This window comes from Procambarus clarkii, chromosome 46, assembly GCF_040958095.1.
Source record: "Procambarus clarkii isolate CNS0578487 chromosome 46, FALCON_Pclarkii_2.0, whole genome shotgun sequence".
Lineage (NCBI taxonomy): Eukaryota > Metazoa > Arthropoda > Malacostraca > Decapoda > Cambaridae > Procambarus > Procambarus clarkii.
In genome coordinates, this window is record NC_091195.1 from 14,807,419 (window position 1) to 14,826,803 (window position 19,385).

Below are 19,385 nucleotides of genomic sequence, written 5' to 3' on the forward strand. Positions count from 1 at the left end.
GTGGGCAGAGTGGTGTTTTGTGGTGGTGTGTACTCATCTAATTGTGCTTGGGGGGGCTGGCAAAAGTGACGTACTGTCCCGTTTTCTGTTTTGGGTCCTCTGGTAGGTTAGGATAAACGCACTTTAAAATTACCCATTTTCTTGACGTTGGGAAACCTTATGAGGCTGGCAATAAGTGTGTTTATTGACTATGGTGGGTTTGTTAATTTCAGGAAGGAGATGATGTTAGAACAGATCCTTTTGCGATCTTATTAATTACAATTTAAAATTCATATTTGTTTACTAAATAGTGTTTGTGCTGTGTGTGTAGTAACTATTTAATAAGAGAAGACAATTTTGTTAATTCACTTGTTAACTTCCCTGCCTAGATGTTACGTCACAGGGATTTCTCAACAAAGATAACAGAAGACTTGCATACAATTCATCGATTTGATGGTGTAATTTGATTAATAATTAAATATAACTAACGTACTACAGCAACAAAAGACACAAATCTTCTAAGTGGACATATAATTGAAATTATAGGTATAATAATAATTCTAAATGGGTTGTGGAAATTTCCGACACTGACACCATTTTCTCTTATAAAAATAATGTATAAAATAGTGTATAATGAGTCCCACTGCTGTGTAATGTGTGGATAATACCTCAGCTCTGAGGTCTCCACAAGCACGAGGGGACAGTGAGAGGCAGTTGTTGCCTCAGGTGTGGTAGCGCGTGTTGCTCACGGACAGGCCCCCACGCATCACTGTTGCCTCAGGTGTGGTAGCGCGTGTTGCTCACGGACGGGCCCCCACGTGTTGCTGTTGCCTCAGGTGTGGTAGTGAGTGTTGCTCACGGACGGGCCCCCACGTGTTGCTGTTGCCTCAGGTGTGGTAGTGAGTGTTGCTCACGGACGGGCCCCCACGTGTTGCTGTTGCCTCAGGTGTGGTAGTGAGTGGTGCTCACGGACGGGCCCCCACGCGTCACTGTTGCCTAAGGTGTGGTAGCGTGTGTAGCAGGTGTTTTGGTGTAGCAAGTGTGGGTGTAGCCAGGGTGTAGCAAGTGTGGGTGTAGCCAGGGTGTAGCAAGTGTGGGTGTAGCCAGGGTGTATATATTGTATAATTTCGTGTAGTGTTAGATGTGGGTAATTAAAGTAATTACATTTAATTACTTAATTTGGTATCTATTGAAAAGATGGCGCCAAGTTGTTAAGTGTTTAGGTTATGATGGTATATGTATACTAAGAAGGGTACCCGGCAGCGCCTGGGTCTCTTCCACCCTCCCTCATTTCTTAAAGCATGGATCCTACCCCGACCAGCCTATGTCCGCCCAATACCCAAGACCACTCCCCCTGCAAAGTTGGGTGAGGCTAGCCCCATACATCTGGCCTCCAGCATTGGATATACACCAGCAGACTGTGTCTTATAACAATGATGTAACTCATGGGTAAAGTACTCACATAGCAGTGTTCGAGGGAAGCTTGTACTCACTAGTGAGTTGTGTAACGAATCTTCATTTAAAAAAAAATGGCGGGATTTTAGTGGCCGGATTAACGGGTATTTGGTTCTGTTGATAATGAGTAAGAGAGGTAAGGAAAGGTGTTAAATAACCACATTTGAATGGCCTAAAATGTATATACAGGAGACTGTAAAGTAAGAAGAGCGGCGTGAACCATCAGTGTGAGGGGCTTTGTCTTCCCTAACTAGTCCCGGGACGGCTATCTGTCACACACTTCTCCTCCTGTCCACAGCCTCCGTAAATTGTCTCCAAACGAGGGAAACATTTGTGTGGTGGCGGCCATTCAACGAATCGTAATTATAGGAGTTTAAAGTTGGCATCTTGGGTCCTGCCTCTGAACCATCTGGTGACGTACTTGTTAACGAGGCTTTTGGGTTGTGGCACATGTGTTTGGTCTCCTCCTGTGGTGTCTTTAAGACTTCTCTAGCAGTGATGGTCTCCTGTGGTGTCTCCAACACTACTCTAGCAGTGATGGTCTCCTGTGGTGTCCCCAACACTACTCTAGCAGTGATGGTCTCCTGTGGTGTCCCCAACACTACTCTAGCAGTGATGGTCTCCTGTGGTGTCCCCAACACTACTCTAGCAGTGATGGTCTCCTGTGGTGTCCCCAACACTACTCTAGCAGTGATGGTCTCCTGTGGTGTCTCCAACACTACTCTAGCAGTGATGGTCTCCTGTGGTGTCCCCAACACTACTCTAGCAGTGATGGTCTCCTGTGGTGTCCCCAACACTACTCTAGCAGTGATGGTCTCCTGTGGTGTCTCCAACACTACTCTAGCAGTGATGGTCTCCTGTGGTGTCCCCAACACTACTCTAGCAGTGATGGTCTCCTGTGGTGTCCCCAACACTACTCTAGCAGTGATGGTCTCCTGTGGTGTCCCCAACACTACTCTAGCAGTGATGGTCTCCTGTGGTGTCCCCAACACTACTCTAGCAGTGATGGTCTCCTGTGGTGTCTCCAACACTACTCTAGCAGTGATGGTCTCCTGTGGTGTCCCCAACACTACTCTAGCAGTGATGGTCTCCTGTGGTGTCTCCAACACTACTCTAGCAGTGATGGTCTCCTGTGGTGTCCCCAACACTACTCTAGCAGTGATGGTCTCCTGTGGTGTCTCCAACACTACTCTAGCAGTGATGGTCTCCTGTGGTGTCCCCAACACTACTCTAGCAGTGATGGTCTCCTGTGGTGTCTCCAACACTACTCTAGCAGTGATGGTCTCCTGTGGTGTCTCCAACACTACTCTAGCAGTGATGGTCTCCTGTGGTGTCTCCAACACTACTCTAGCAGTGATGGTCTCCTGTGGTGTCTCCAACACTACTCTAACATCAAGGCAAGATATTCTCTACCTGGGTCACAAAAAGGATGTGCTAAAATGCCCAAACCTAACCTAACAGAGGACAAACACATAGAAAACGTGACAGCCTGTCAATTTTCTAAGCTGTCACTTATAGTTCAACATATCTTAGTTGTTGAGGAATGTGTGTGTCAAAATGGGATGTGCTATTAGTGAGGATTAGAGTAAGAGGACGTTCCATTAGGCAATGATGTGGTGGAGGCTGACTCCATACACAGCTTCAAGTGTAGATATGATAGAGCCCAATAGGCTCAGGAACCTGTACACCTGTTGATTGACGGTTGAGAGGCGGGATCCAACAGCCAGAGCTCAACCCCCGCCAGCACAACTAGGTGAGTACCCTTGACCATGTAGTTGTGACCTGTGGATCGGGAGGCCTGACGGCTGAGTGGACAGCGCTCGGTATTCGTAATCCTAAGGTTCAGGGTTCGATCCCCGGTGGAGGCGGAAACAAATGGGCAGAGTTTCTTTCACCCTGATGCTCCTCTTCACCTAGCAGTAAATAGGTACCTGGGAGTTAGACAGCTGCTACGGGCTGCTTCCTGTTTCACCCAAGGCACAAGTGTCAGGAAACTTCCTTAAGCATCATAATATTTTCTGCAGTTAAGGTTTGGTTAATTAATAATAATACTTCAGTGTGTCGTGGGACAGACAGCCAGTGTATATATGCAAGTTAGGCTTATATCGAGGCCAAAGGTCGAATTACTGACCCTCCCCAGGGTCAGTCAGTACCTACTTATTGCTAGGTGAACAGCTGTATTAGGTGATAGGAAAGGTGCCCAACCATTTCTGTCCTGCCGAATCACTGAACCAGCCCGTCCTCCTAAGGTTTCCCAACGTCAAGAAAACGGTTAATTTAAAGTGCCTTTAACCTAACCTACCAGAGAACCCAGAACAGAAAACGGGACAGTACGTCACTTTCGCCAGCCGCTTCCATTTTCTAATACGACAATTGTTGGCCTTAGGTAACGCATACGAGGGAAAAGCGACGTTGTCTGTAGGGGGACAGGTTGTAGGAGGACAGGTTGTAGGAGGACAGGTTGTAGGGGGACAGGTTGTAGGACAGGTTGTAGGACAGGTTGTAGGGGGACAGGTTGTAGGAGGACAGGTTGTAGGGGGACAGGTTGTAGGACAGGTTGTAGGACAGGTTGTAGGGGGACAGGTTGTAGGAGGACAGGTTGTAGGGGGACAGGTTGTAGGACAGGTTGTAGGACAGGTTGTAGGGGGACAGGTTGTAGGAGGACAGGCTGTAGGGGGACAGGTTGTAGGAGGACAGGTTGTAGGGGGACAGGTTGTAGGAGGACAGGTTGTAGGAGGACAGGTTGTAGGAGGACAGGTTGTAGGACAGGTTGTAGGAGGCCAAGTTGTAGGAGGACAGGTTGTAGGGGGACAGGTTGTAGGACAGGTTGTAGGAGGCCAAGTTGTAGGAGGACAGGTTGTAGGAGGCCAGGTTGTAGGAGGACAGGTTGTAGGGGGACAGGTTGTAGGACAGGTTGTAGGAGGCCAAGTTGTAGGAGGACAGGTTGTAGGGGGACAGGTTGTAGGACAGGTTGTAGGACAGGTTGTAGGAGGCCAAGTTGTAGGAGGACAGGTTGTAGGAGGACAGGTTGTAGGGGGACAGGTTGTAGGAGGACAGGTTGTAGGAGGACAGGTTGTAGGAGGACAGGTTGTAGGACAGGTTGTAGGAGGCCAAGTTGTAGGAGGACAGGTTGTAGGGGGACAGGTTGTAGGACAGGTTGTAGGAGGCCAAGTTGTAGGAGGACAGGTTGTAGGAGGCCAGGTTGTAGGAGGACAGGTTGTAGGGGGACAGGTTGTAGGACAGGTTGTAGGAGGCCAAGTTGTAGGAGGACAGGTTGTAGGGGGACAGGTTGTAGGAGGCCAAGTTGTAGGAGGACAGGTTGTAGGAGGCCAGGTTGTAGGAGGACAGGTTGTAGGGGGACAGGTTGTAGGAGGACAGGTTGTAGGAGGCCAGCTTGTAGGGGGCCAGGTTGTAGGGGGACAGGTTGTAGGAGGACAGGTTGTAGGGGGACAGGTTGTAGGAGGACAGGTTGTAGGAGGACAGGTTGTAGGAGGCCAGGTTGTAGGAGGACAGGTTGTAGGAGGACAGGTTGTAGGAGGACAGGCTGTAGGACAGGTTGTAGGAGGACAGGTTGTAGGAGGACAGGTTGTAGGAGGACAGGTTGTAGGAGGACAGGTTGTAGGAGGACAGGTTGTAGGAGGACAGGTTGTAGGAGGACAGGTTGTAGGAGGACAGGCTGTAGGGGGACAGGTTGTAGGAGGACAGGCTGTAGGGGGACAGGTTGTAGGAGGCCAGGTTGTAGGAGGACAGGTTGTAGGGGGACAGGTTGTAGGACAGGTTGTAGGACAGGTTGTAGGAGGCCAGGTTGTAGGAGGACAGGTTGTAGGAGGCCAGGTTGTAGGAGGACAGGTTGTAGGAGGACAGGTTGTAGGAGGACAGGCTGTAGGGGGACAGGTTGTAGGAGGACAGGCTGTAGGGGGACAGGTTGTAGGAGGACAGGTTGTAGGAGGACAGGTTGTAGGGGGACAGGTTGTAGGAGGACAGGTTGTAGGAGGACAGGCTGTAGGGGGACAGGTTGTAGGAGGACAGGTTGTAGGAGGACAGGTTGTAGGGGGACAGGTTGTAGGGGGACAGGTTGTAGGAGGACAGGTTGTAGGGGGACAGGTTGTAGGAGGCCAGGTTGTAGGAGGACAGGTTGTAGGAGGCCAGGTTGTAGGGGGACAGGTTGTAGGGGGACAGGTTGTAGGGGGACAGGTTGTAGGGGGACAGGCTGTAGGGGGACAGGTTGTAGGAGGACAGGTTGTAGGAGGACAGGTTGTAGGGGGACAGGTTGTAGGAGGACAGGTTGTAGGGGGACAGGTTGTAGGGGGATAGGTTGTAGGGGGACAGGTTGTAGGAGGACAGGTTGTAGGAGGACAGGTTGTAGGGGGACAGGTTGTAGGGGGACAGGTTGTAGGAGGACAGGTTGTAGGGGGACAGGTTGTAGGAGGCCAGGTTGTAGGAGGACAGGTTGTAGGAGGCCAGGTTGTAGGGGGACAGGTTGTAGGGGGACAGGTTGTAGGGGGACAGGTTGTAGGGGGACAGGCTGTAGGAGGACAGGTTGTAGGGGGACAGGTTGTAGGGGGACAGGTTGTAGGGGGACAGGTTGTAGGGGGACAGGTTGTAGGAGGCCAGGTTGTAGGGGGACAGGTTGTAGGAGGCCAGGTTGTAGGGGGACAGGTTGTAGGGGGACAGGTTGTAGGGGGACAGGTTGTAGGGGGACAGGTTGTAGGAGGACAGGTTGTAGGAGGACAGGTTGTAGGACAGGTTGTAGGAGGCCAGGTTGTAGGGGGACAGGTTGTAGGGGGACAGGTTGTAGGGGGACAGGTTGTAGGGGGACAGGTTGTAGGAGGACAGGTTGTAGGGGGACAGGTTGTAGGAGGACAGGTTGTAGGACAGGTTGTAGGGGGCCAGGTTGTAGGGGGCCAGGTTGTAGGGGGACAGGTTGTAGGGGGACAGGTTGTAGGGGGACAGGTTGTAGGGGGACAGGTTGTAGGGCGACAGGTTGTAGGGGGACAGGTTGTAGGAGGACAGGTTGTAGGGGGACAGGTTGTAGGAGGACAGGTTGTAGGGGGACAGGTTGTAGGGGGACAGGCTGTAGGAGGACAGGTTGTAGGGGGACAGGTTGTAGGGGGACAGGCTGTAGGGGGACAGGTTGTAGGGGGACAGGTTGTAGGAGGACAGGTTGTAGGGGGACAGGCTGTAGGAGGACAGGTTGTAGGAGGACAGGCTGTAGGGGGACAGGTTGTAGGGGGACAGGTTGTAGGGGGACAGGTTGTAGGGGGACAGGCTGTAGGGGGACAGGCTGTAGGAGGACAGGTTGTAGGGGGACAGGTTGTAGGGGGACAGGCTGTAGGGGGACAGGTTGTAGGGGGACAGGTTGTAGGGGGACAGGTTGTAGGAGGACAGGTTGTAGGAGGACAGGTTGTAGGAGGACAGGTTGTAGGGGGACAGGCTGTAGGGGGACAGGTTGTAGGAGGACAGGTTGTAGGAGGACAGGTTGTAGGGGGACAGGTTGTAGGGGGACAGGTTGTAGGAGGACAGGCTGTAGGAGGACAGGCTGTAGGAGGACAGGTTGTAGGGGGACAGGTTGTAGGGGGACAGGTTGTAGGAGGACAGGTTGTAGGGGGACAGGTTGTAGGGGGACAGGTTGTAGGAGGACAGGCTGTAGGAGGACAGGTTGTAGGGGGACAGGCTGTAGGGGGACAGGCTGTATGGGGACAGGCTGTAAGAGGACAGGTTGTAAGAGGACAGGCTGTAAGAGGACAGGCTGTTAAGAGGACAGGCTGTTAGGAGGACAGGCTGTTAGGAGGACAGGCTGTAAAAGGACAGGCTGTTAGGAGGACAGGCTGTTAGGAGGACAGGCTGTTAGGAGGACAGGCTGTAAGAGGACAGGCTGTAAGAGGACAGGTTGTAGGATGACAGGCTGTAGGAGGACAGGTTGTAGGATGACAGGTTGTAGGAGGACAGGCTGTAGGAGGACAGGCTGTAGGAGGACAGGTTGTAAGAGAACAGGCTGTTAGGAGGACAGGCTGTTAGGAGGACAGGCTGTTAGGAGGACAGGCTGTTAGGAGGACAGGCTGTAAGAGGACAGGCTGTAGGAGGACAGGCTGTTAGGAGGACAGGCTGTTAGGAGGACAGGCTGTAAGAGGATAGACTGTAGGACAGGCTGTAGGAGGACAGGTTGTAGGAGGACAGGCTGTTAGGAGGACAGGCTGTAAGAGGACAGGCTGTAAGAGGACAGGTTGTAGGATGACAGGCTGTAGGAGGACAGGTTGTAGGAGGACAGGCTGTAGGAGGACAGGCTGCAAGAGGACAGGCTGTAGGAGGACAGGTTGTAAGAGAACAGGCTGCAAGAGGACAGGCTGTTAGGAGGACAGGCTGTTAGGAGGACAGGCTGTAGGAGGACAGGCTGTAAGAGGACAGGCTGTAGGAGGACAGGCTGTAAGAGGACAGGCTGTAAGAGGACAGGCTGTAAGAGGACAGGCTGTAGGACAGGCTGTTAGGAGGACAGGCTGTAAGAGGACAGACTGTAGGAGGACAGGCTGTAAGAGGACAGGCTGTAAGAGGACAGGCTGTAGGAGGACAGGCTGTTAGGAGGACAGGCTGTAAGAGGACAGGCTGTTAGGAGGACAGGCTGTAAGAGGACAGGCTGTAAGAGGACAGGCTGTAAGAGGACAGGCTGTAAGAGGACAGACTGCAGGAGGACAGGCTGTAAGAGAACAGGCTGCAAGAGGACAGGCTGTAAGAGGACAGGCTGTAAGAGAACAGGCTGCAAGAGGACAGGCTGAAAGAAGACAGGCTGTAGGAGGACAGGCTGTAGGACAGATTGCTCCATGATCATGATACCCCCCCCCCCCCACCCCGCAGACATGGGGGGTGGGGGGGGGGGAGTGCGGGTTCACCTACAAAAGAAAACATGCTCACAATACAACAAAGTTTTCCCCACTTAACAAGTATTTATAATTGTCTTACAAGACGTAAAGTAATACAGTTTTCTCATTACTGAAGGTTGGCGAGGTTGGCCGCCTGACAAAGGTCTTGTGTTCTGCTCCCGACGCATTACACATTTCTGTTGGTTTACACTCATAAAAAGTCTTCGTATTAAGGAGCAGTAGAGAATTTTCTGGTAGTTAGGAAGCCTCTTGAAGCTTCACAACATCTCACTTTGGGATATTATCTCTCCAGGTGGGGGTGGTGGGGTGGGTGTGGGTGTGTGTGGGTGGGTGGGGGTGGTGGGTGGGTGTGTGTGTGTGTGTGTGTGTGTGTGTGTGTGTGTGTGTGTGTGTGTGTGTGTGTGTGTGTGTGTGTACTCACCTAGTTGTGTTTGCGCGAGTTGAGCTCTGGCTCTTTGGTCCCGCCTCTCAACCGTCAATCAACAGGTGTACAGGTTCCTGAGCCTAATGGGCTCTATCATATCTACACTTGAAACTGTGTATGGAGTCAGCCTCCACCACATCACCCCCTAATGCATTCAATTTGTCAACCACTCTGACACTAAAAAAGTTCTTTCTAATATCTCTGTGGCTTATTTGGGCGCTCAGTTTCCACCTGTGTCCCCCTTGTGCGTGTTCCCCTTGTGTTAAATAGACTGTCTTTATCTACCCTATCAATTCCCTTCAGAATCTTGAATGTGGTGATCATGTCCCCCCTAACTCTTCTGTCTTCCAGCGAAGTGAGGTTTAATTCCCGTAGTCTCTCCTCGTAGCTCATACCTCTCAGCTCGGGTACTAGTCTGGTGGCAAACCTTTGAACCTTTTCCAGTTTAGTCTTATCGTTGACTAGATATGGACTCCATGCTGGGGCTGCATACTCCAGGATTGGCCTGACATATGTGGTATACAAAGTTCTGAATGATTCTTTACACAAGTTTCTGAATGCCGTTCGTATGTTGGCCAGCCTGGCATATGCCGCTGATGTTATCTGCTTGATATGTGCTGCAGGAGACAGGTCTGGCGTGATATCAACCCCCAAGTCTTTTTCCTTCTCTGACTCCTGAAGAATTTCCTCTCCCAGATGATACCTTGTATCTGGCCTCCTGCTCCCTACACCTATCTTCATTACATTACATTTGGTTGGGTTAAACTCGAACAACCATTTGTTCGACCATTCCTTCAGCTTGTCTAGGTCTTCTTGAAGCCTCAAACAGTCCTCTTCTGTTTTAATCCTTCTCATAATTTTAGCATCGTCCGCAAACATTGAGAGAAATGAATCGATACCCTGTGGGAGATCATTTACATATATCAGAAACAAGATAGGACCGAGTACAGAGCCCTGTGGGACTCCACTGGTGACTTCACGCCAATCGGAGGTCTCACCCCTCACCGTAGCTCTCTGCTTCCTATTGCTTAGATACTCCCTTATCCACTGGAACACCTTACCAGCTACACCTGCCTGTCTCTCCAGCTTATGTACCAGCCTCTTATGCGGTACTGTGTCAAAGGCTTTCCGACAATCCAAGAAAATGCAGTCCGCCCAGCCCTCTCTTTCTTGCTTAATCTTTGTCACCTGATCGTAGAATTCTATCAAGCCTGTAAGGCAAGATTTACCCTCCCTGAACCCATGTTGGCGATTTGTCAAGAAGTCCCTTCTCTCCAGATGTGTTACCAGGTTTTTTCTCACGATCTTCTCCATCACCTTGCATGGTATACAAGTCAAGGACACTGGCCTGTAGTTCAGTGCCTCTTGCCTGTCGCCCTTTTTGTATATTGGGACCACATTCGCCGTCTTCCATATTTCTGGTAGGTCTCCCGTCTCCAGTGACTTACTATACACTATGGAGAGTGGGAAGCAAAGTGCCTCTGCACACTCTTTCAGTATCCATGGTGAGATCCCATTTGGACCAACAGCCTTTCTAACATCCAGATCCAGCAGGTGTCTCTTGACCTCCTCTCTCGTAATTTCGAACTCTTCCAAGGCCGCCTGGTTTACCTCCCTTTCTCCTAGCACAGTGACCTCACCTTGTTCTATTGTGAAGACCTCCTGGAACCTCTTGTTGAGTTCTTCACACACCTCTCTGTCATTCTCTGTATACCTGTCCTCGCCTGTTCGAAGTTTCAATACCTGTTCTTTCACTGTTGTTTTCCTTCTGATGTGACTGTGGAGTAGCTTTGGTTCCGTCTTGGCTTTGTTTGCTATATCATTTTCAAAACTTTTCTCTGCTTCTCTTCTCACCCAGACGTACTCATTCCTGGTTCTCTGGTATCTCTCTCTGCTTTCTGGTGTTCTGTTATTCCGGAAGTTCCTCCACGCCCTTTTGTTCAGTTTCTTCGCTTCCATACATGCCCTATTATACCATGGATTCTTCTGTTGCTTCTCGGATTTTTCCGTTTGCGCCGGGATGAACCTGTTTACTGCTTCCTGACACTTTTGGGTAACATGTGTGTGTGTATGTGTGTACTCACCTATTTGTACTCACCTATTTGTGCTTGCGGGGGTTGAGCTTTGGCTCTTTGGTCCCGCCTCTCAACTGTCAATCAACTGGTGTACAGATTCCTGAGCCTACTGGGCTCTATCATATCTACATTTAAAACTGTGTATGGAGTCAGCCTCCACCACATCACTGCCTAATGCATTCCATCCGTTAACTACTCTGACACTGAGAAAGTTCCTTCTAACGTCTCTGTGGCTCATGTGGGTACTCAGTTTCCACCTGTGTCCCCTTGTTCGCGTCCCACCAGTGTTGAATAGTTTATCCTTGTTTACCCGGTCGATTCCTCTGAGGATTTTGTAGGTTGTGATCATGTCTCCCCTTACTCTTCTGTATTCCAGTGTCGTAAGGTGCATTTCCCGCAGCCTTTCCTCGTAACTCATGCCTCTTAGTTCTGGGACTAGTCTAGTGGCATACCTTTGGACTTTTTCCAGCATCGTCTTGTGCTTGACAAGGTACGGGCTCCATGCTGGGGCCGCATACTCCAGGATTGGTCTTACATATGTGGTGTACAAGATTCTGAATGATTCCTTACACAGGTTCCTGAACGCTGTTCTGGATACAGCGGATATATGATACATACTGGATACATACTGGATACAGATACAGATACATACTGGATACAGCGTTCTGGATACAGTGTACTCACCTAATTGTACTCACCTAATTGTGCTTGCGGGGGTTGAGCTTTGGCTCTTTGATCCCGCCTCTCAACTGTCAATCAACTGGTGTACAGATTCCTGAGCCTACTGGGCTCTATCATATCTACATTTGAAACTGTGTATGGAGTCAGCCTCCACCACATCACTTCCTAGTGCATTCCATTTATTAACTACTCTGACACTGAAAAAATTCTTTCTAACGTCTCTGTGGCTCATCTGGGTACTAAGTTTCCACCTGTGTCCCCTTGTTCGTGTCCCACCCGTGCTGAAGAGTTTGTCTTTGTCCACCCTGTCAATTCCCCTGAGAATTTTGTAGGTGGTTATCATGTCTCCCCTTACTCTTCTGTTTTCCAGGGATGTGAGGTTCAGCTCCTTTAGCCTTTCCTCGTAGCTCAATCCTCTCAGTTCCGGGACGAGCCTGGTGGCATACCGCTGAATCTTCTGTGTGTGTGTGTGTGTGTGTGCGCGCGCGCGCGCGTGTGTGTGTGTGTGTGTGTGTGTGTGTGTGTGTGTGTGTGTGTGTGTGTGTGTGTGTGTGTGTGTGTGCGCGCGCGCGCGCGCGTGTGTGGGGCTTCTGAAGCGCCTTTCTTAGACAGAGGATAGGAGATAGACTAAGTGCTCTCCATAACAAGGCAAGACACAGGAATGACAGTACTCTGTGTCATGTCACCAGACACAGGAGTGACACAGTACTGTGTCATGTCACCAGACACAGGAGTGACACAGTACTGTGTCATGTCACCAGACACAGGAGTGACACAGTACTGTGTCATGTCACCAGACACAGGAGTGACACAGTACTGTGTCATGTCACCAGACACAGGAGTGACACAGTACTGTGTCATGTCACCAGACACAGGAGTGACACAGTACTGTGTCATGTCACCAGACACAGGAGTGACACAGTACTGTGTCATGTTACCAGACACAGGAGTGACACAGTACTGTGTCATGTCACCAGACACAGGAGTGACACAGTACTGTGTCATGTCACCAGACACAGGAGTGACACAGTACTGTGTCATGTCACCAGACACAGGAGTGACACAGTACTGTGTCATGTCACCAGACACAGGAGTGACACAGTACTGTGTCATGTCACCAGACACAGGAGTGACACAGTACTGTGTCATGTCACCTGACACAGGAGTGACACAGTACTGTGTCATGTTACCAGACACAGGAGTGACATACTAATGTGTCATGTTACCAGACACAGGAGTGACACAGTACTGTGTCATGTCACCAGACACAGGAGTGACACAGTACTGTGTCATGTCACCTGACACAGGAGTGACACAGTACTGTGTCATGTTACCAGACACAGGAGTGACATACTAATGTGTCATGTTATCACGGTAAAGACAAAAGTCATACATTAAACAAATGTAATTCATATAGATGTAATAGAATAAACAGGTTAAACAAAGGTGGTTGTCTGTATGTTAAATTATACCTGGTATACACAGACTCATCAAATTCTACAAGTGAGGTGGTTATCTTGAGATGATTTCGGGGTTTAGCGTCCCCGCGGCCCGGTCCTCGATCAGACCTCCTTTTTGTTCCACACCCCTAGGAAGCAGCCCGTAGCAGCTGTCTAACTCCCAGGTACCTATTTACTGATACGGTAGAGGCGCTTGAAATCAAAGTAGAGAAGATAAACCTCGTTATTATTCTGCTATACGAGCCGCCAGGTGCAACTGTTGAGGAAACAGTATCCAACAGTAACAGTGTAATGAGACCTGAACCACGCACCAACAGATGACGAAGGGAAGGGAACTGTCAGGGGGGGGGGGAAGCGCCAAGCCATTACGTCTATATAGCACTGGGAAGAGGTCAGGATAAGGATTTGGGATGGGACGGGGATGGGAAGGAATGATGCTTAGCCTCTTGGACGATCGGGGATTGAACGCCGACCTGCATGACGCCAGACCATCGCTCTACCGTCCTGCCCAAGTGGTTGGGCAGACGACGACGTTTTGGTCCGTCGTGGACCATTATCAAGTCGACAAGCGACTTGATAATGGTCCTCGACGGACCAAACCGTCGTCTCTTCACCTTCTGATGTGTGGTCATTATATCTTCAAGCCCCGTTATTGTGACTCATCATCTGTACAACAGTGTAACTGGAAATCTAACTTGAAATATCCAATCACACCTCCATTCACCTGGTCAGTGTGGGTCTCGAACCCCTGACCCCATGCGTTTGAGGCCGTAGCACTATCAACTATGATAGTGCGGCACTGCGGGCCGCTCCCAGCAACAGCCTGGTGGACCAAACTCTCACAAGTCAAGCCTGGCCTCGGGCCGGGCTTGGGCAGTAGAACAACTCCCACAACCCCATCAACCAGGTATATGTGGGCCTGCGGGCCGCTCCAAGCAACAGCCTGGTGGACCAAACTCTCACAAGTCAAGCCTGGCCTCGGGCCGGGCTTGGGCAGTAGAACAACTCCCAGAACCCCATCAACCAGGTATATGTGGGCCTGCGGGCCGCTCCAAGCAACAGCCTGGTGGACCAAACTCTCACAAGTCAAGCCTGGCCTCGGACCGGGCTTGGGCAGTAGAACAACTCCCAGAACCCCATCAACCAGGTATCAACCAGGTAACTAGGCTATGAGTAGCCTTAATAAGGAACGTTTCCAGACGCACCAACCTGCCGTCAAACTGAAATTTTCAACTTATCCTGACTACTACTAAAGGCCAGGGGCCAGATTCACGAAGAAGTTACGCAAGCACTTACGAATCTGTACATCTTTTCTCAATCTTTGGCGACTTTGTTTACAATTATTAAACAGTTAATGAGCTCCGAAGCACCAGGAGGCTGTTTATAACAATAACAACAGTTGATTGGCAAGTTTTCATGCTTGTAAACTGTTTAATAAATGTAACCAAAGCCGTCAAAGATTGAGGATAGATGTACACGTTCGTAAGTGCTTGCGTAACTGCTTCGTGAATCTGGCCCCAGGTTCGTAAGTACTTGCGTAACTGCTTCGTGAATCTGGCCCCAGGTTCGTAAGTGCTTGCGTAACTGCTTCGTGAATCTGGCCCCAGGTTCGTAAGTGCTTGCGTAACTGCTTCGTGAATCTGGCCCCAGGTTCGTAAGTGCTTGCGTAACTGCTTCGTGAATCTGGCCCCAGGTTCGTAAGTACTTGCGTAACTGCTTCGTGAATCTGGCCCCAGGTTCGTAAGTACTTGCGTAACTGCTTCGTGAATCTGGCCCCAGGTTCGTAAGTACTTGCGTAACTGCTTCGTGAATCTGGCCCCAGGTTCGTAAGTACTTGCGTAACTGCTTTGTGAATCTGGCCCCAGGTTCGTAAGTACTTGCGTAACTGCTTTGTGAATCTGGCCCCAGGTTCGTAAGTACTTGCGTAACTGCTTCGTGAATCTGGCCCCAGAAGCATTACCGACCCCGAGCCCTTGTCACTCCAGTCCAGTGACATGTCATTGGAACAATCACGAGTCAAAATCACTTTGAATTTATAAGAAGAATTGTCGTTGAAGCAGCAAATCAGAGAGAGCAACTAATAATATAAATACTGTGGCATTGTTCTTCAGAAACAATGAACAAATAATGGGGAATATTACCCATTTCTGCCACTCCATAGACCACAGTCTCATACATGTTCAAACACACATTAATGCTTCCTCTACACCCTAAGTGGTCAACACACTGGGAAGGTTAGGTTAGGTTAGGTTAGGTTAGGGCTGTTTAATAAATACAATTACAACAACAACAACAACAATAATAGTCAGCGGGACAAGTAAACTAGGGAGTGAGGGGGGGGAAGTAAACTGGAAGGGGGAGTGAGGGGGGGGAAGTAAACTGGAAGGGGGAGTGAGGGGGGGGGAAGTAAACTGGAAGGGGGAGTGAGGGGGGGGAAGTAAACTGGAAGGGGGGAGTGAGGGGGGGGAAGTAAACTGGAAGGGGGAGTGAGGGGGGGGAAGTAAACTGGAAGGGGGAGTGAGGGGGGGAAAGTAAACTGGAAGGGGGAGTGAGGGGGGGGAAGTAAACTGGAAGGGGGGGAGTGAGGGGGGGGAAGTAAACTGGAAGGGGGAGTGAGGGGGGGGAAGTAAACTGGAAGGGGGAGTGAGGGGGGGGAAGTAAACTGGAAGGGGGAGTGAGGGGGGGGAAGTAAACTGGAAGGGGGGGAGTGAGGGGGGGGAAGTAAACTGGAAGGGGGGGAGTGAGGGGGGGGAAGTAAACTGGAAGGGGGGGAGTGAGGGGGGGGAAGTAAACTGGAAGGGGGAGTGAGGGGGGGAAGTAAACTGGAAGGGGGAGTGAGGGGGACAAGTAAACTGGAAGGGGGAGTGAGGGGGAGGGAAGTAAACTGGAAGGGGGAGTGAGGGGGACAAGTAAACTGGAAGGGGGAGTGAGGGGGGGAAGTAAACTGGAAGGGGGAGTGAGGGGGGGAAGTAAACTGGAAGGGGGAGTGAGGGGGACAAGTAAACTGGAAGGGGGAGTGAGGGGGGGAAGTAAACTGGAAGGGGGAGTGAGGGGGACAAGTAAACTGGAAGGGGGAGTGAGGGGGGGAAGTAAACTGGAAGGGGGAGTGAGGGGGGGGAAGTAAACTGGAAGGGGGAGTGAGGGGGACAAGTAAACTGGAAGGGGGAGTGAGGGGGGGAAGTAAACTGGAAGGGGGAGTGAGGGGGACAAGTAAACTGGAAGGGGGAGTGAGGGGGGGAAGTAAACTGGAAGGGGGAGTGAGGGGGGGAAGTAAACTGGAAGGGGGAGTGAGGGGGACAAGTAAACTGGAAGGGGGAGTGAGGGGGGGAAGTAAACTGGAAGGGGGAGTGAGGGGGACAAGTAAACTGGAAGGGGGAGTGAGGGGGGGAAGTAAACTGGAAGGGGGAGTGAGGGGGACAAGTAAACTGGAAGGGGGAGTGAGGGGGGGGAAGTAAACTGGAAGGGGGAGTGAGGGGGGGAAGTAAACTGGAAGGGGGAGTGAGGGGGACAAGTAAACTGGAAGGGGGAGTGAGGGGGGGAAGTAAACTGGAAGGGGGAGTGAGGGGGGACAAGTAAACTGGAAGGGGGAGTGAGGGGGGGGAAGTAAACTGGAAGGGGGAGTGAGGGGGGGGAAGTAAACTGGAAGGGGGAGTGAGGGGGGACAAGTAAACTGGAAGGGGGAGTGAGGGGGGGGAAGTAAACTGGAAGGGGGAGTGAGGGGGGACAAGTAAACTGGAAGGGGGAGTGAGGGGGGGGAAGTAAACTGGAAGGGGGGAGTGAGGGGGGGGAAGTAAACTGGAAGGGGGAGTGAGGGGGGGGGAAGTAAACTGGAAGGGGGAGTGAGGGGGACAAGTAAACTGGAAGGGGGAGTGAGGGGGGGGGAAGTAAACTGGAAGGGGGAGTGAGGGGGACAAGTAAACTGGAAGGGGGAGTGAGGGGGGGGAAGTAAACTGGAAGGGGGAGTGAGGGGGGGGAAGTAAACTGGAAGGGGGAGTGAGGGGGACAAGTAAACTGGAAGGGGGAGTGAGGGGGGGGAAGTAAACTGGAAGGGGGAGTGAGGGGGACAAGTAAACTGGAAGGGGGAGTGAGGGGGGGGAAGTAAACTGGAAGGGGGAGTGAGGGGGGGAAGTAAACTGGAAGGGGGAGTGAGGGGGGGAAGTAAACTGGAAGGGGGAGTGAGGGGGGGGAAGTAAACTGGAAGGGGGAGTGAGGGGGAGGGAAGTAAACTGGAAGGGGGAGTGAGGGGGAGGGAAGTAAACTAGAAGGGGGAGTGAGGGGGAGGGAAGTAAACTAGAAGGGGGAGTGAGGGGGGGGACAAGTAAACTGGAAGGGGGGAGTGAGGGGGGGAAGTAAACTGGAAGGGGGAGTGAGGGGGGGGACAAGTAAACTGGAAGGGGGAGTGAGGGGGGACAAGTAAACTGGAAGGAGAGTGAGGGGGGACAAGTAAACTGGAAGGAGAGTGAGGGGGGACAAGTAAACTGGAAGGAGAGTGAGGGGGGGGAAGTAAACTGGAAGGGGGAGTGAGGGGGGGGAAGTAAACTGGAAGGGGGAGTGAGGGGGGACAAGTAAACTAGAAGGGGGAGTGAGGGGGGACAAGTAAACTGGAAGGAGAGTGAGGGGGGACAAGTAAACTGGAAGGAGAGTGAGGGGGGGAAGTAAACTGGAAGGGGGAGTGAGGGGGGGGAAGTAAACTGGAAGGGGGAGTGAGGGGGGACAAGTAAACTAGAAGGGGGAGTGAGGGGGGACAAGTAAACTGGAAGGAGAGTGAGGGGGGACAAGTAAACTGGAAGGAGAGTGAGGGGGAGGTGAAGTAAACTAAGACCAGTTTACACGCCACGGGAGACCCGCCCGCTAAAGGTAATTTCCCTGGTCGCTGGCTGGGCAAGCGACTTACTGCTTCACAAACTCACTCACTGCCGCTGCTGATGGCCGCCCTGTGTGTGTGTGTGTGTGTGTGTGTGTGTGTGTGTGTGTGTGTGTGTGTGTGTGTGTGTGTGTGTGTGTGTGCGTGCGCGTGTGGGTGGGTGGGTGTGTGTGTGTGTGTGTGTGTGTGTGTGTGTGTGTGTGTGTGTGTGTGTGTGTGTGTGCGTGCGCGTGCCTGTGTGTGTGTGTGTGTGTACTCACCTATATGTACTCACCTATATGTGCTTGCAGGATCGAGCATTGACTCTTGGATCCCGCCTTTCTAGCTATCGGTTGTTTACAGCAATGACTCCTGTCCCATTTCCCTATCATACCTAGTTTTAAAAGTATGAATAGTATTTGCTTCCACAACCTGTTCCCCAAGTGCATTCCATTTTTCTACTACTCTCACGCTAAAAGAAAACTTCCTAACATCTCTGTGACTCATCTGAGTTTCCAGTTTCCACCCATGTCCCCTCGTTCTGTTATTATTACGTGTGAACATTTCATCTATTTCCACTTTGTCAATTCCCCTGAGTATTTTATATGTCCCTATCATATCTCCTCTCTCCCTTCTTTTCTCTAGTGTCGTAAGGTTCAGTTCCTTCAGCCGCTCTTCATATCCCATCCCTCGTAACTCTGGGACAAGCCTCGTCGCAAACCTCTGAACCTTCTCCAGTTTCTTTGTGTTTCTTCAGGTGAGGGCTTCATGATGGCGCGGCATACTCTAAGACGGGTCTAACGTAGGCAGTGTAAAGCGCCCTAAAAGCTTCCTCATTTAGGTTTCTGAATGAAGTTCTAATTTTCGCCAGTGTAGAGTACGCTGCTGTCGTTATCCTATTTATATGTTCCTCAGGAGTTAGATTAGGTGTCACATCCACTCCCAGGTCTCTTTCTCGAATCGTTACAGGTAGGCTGTTCCCCTTCATTGTGTACTGTCCCTTTGGTCTCCTGTCACCTGATCCCATTTCCATAACTTTACATTTACTGGTGTTAAACTCCAGTAGCCATTTCCCTGACCATCTCTGCAGCCTGTTTAAGTCCTCTTGGAGGATCCTACAATCCTCGTCTGTCACAACTCTTCTCATTAATTTTGCGTCATCTGCAAACATTGACATGTATGATTCCACTGCTGTAAACATATCATTTACGTAAATTAGAAAGAGGATTGGTCCCAGCACCGATCCTTGAGGTACTCCACTTGTTACTGTTCGCCAGTCCGACTTTTCGCCCCTTACCATTACCCTCTGGCTCCTTCCTGTTAGGTAGTTCTTCACCCATACTAGGGCCTTTCCGCTTACTCCTGCCTGCCTCTCAAGTTTGTATAGCAGTCTCATGTGCGGTACCGTATCAAAGGCCTTTTGGCAGTCAAGAAATATGCAGTCTGCCCAGCCTTCTCTGTCCTGCCTTATCCTTGTTACTTTATCATAGAATTCTAAAAGGTTTGTTAGGCATGATTTCCCTGTCCAGAACCCATGTTGGTGCTTGTTTACAAACCCAATGCTCTCCAGGTGCTCAACAAGTCTTAGCCTAA

At 51.0% G+C, this 19,385-nt stretch overlaps 1 protein-coding gene across 1 annotated transcript in view; it reads right to left on the reverse strand.

Moving 5' to 3' along the window:
- Positions 1-12,116: 12,116 nt before the first annotated feature.
- Positions 12,117-19,385, reverse strand: part of LOC138350542 (kappa-type opioid receptor-like) — a 139,728-nt gene continuing 132,459 nt past the window's right edge. The window contains exon 3 of the mRNA XM_069301551.1: positions 12,117-12,643. Within this exon, the coding sequence (XP_069157652.1) occupies positions 12,117-12,643 (527 nt within the window). The remainder of the gene's footprint in view (positions 12,644-19,385) is intronic.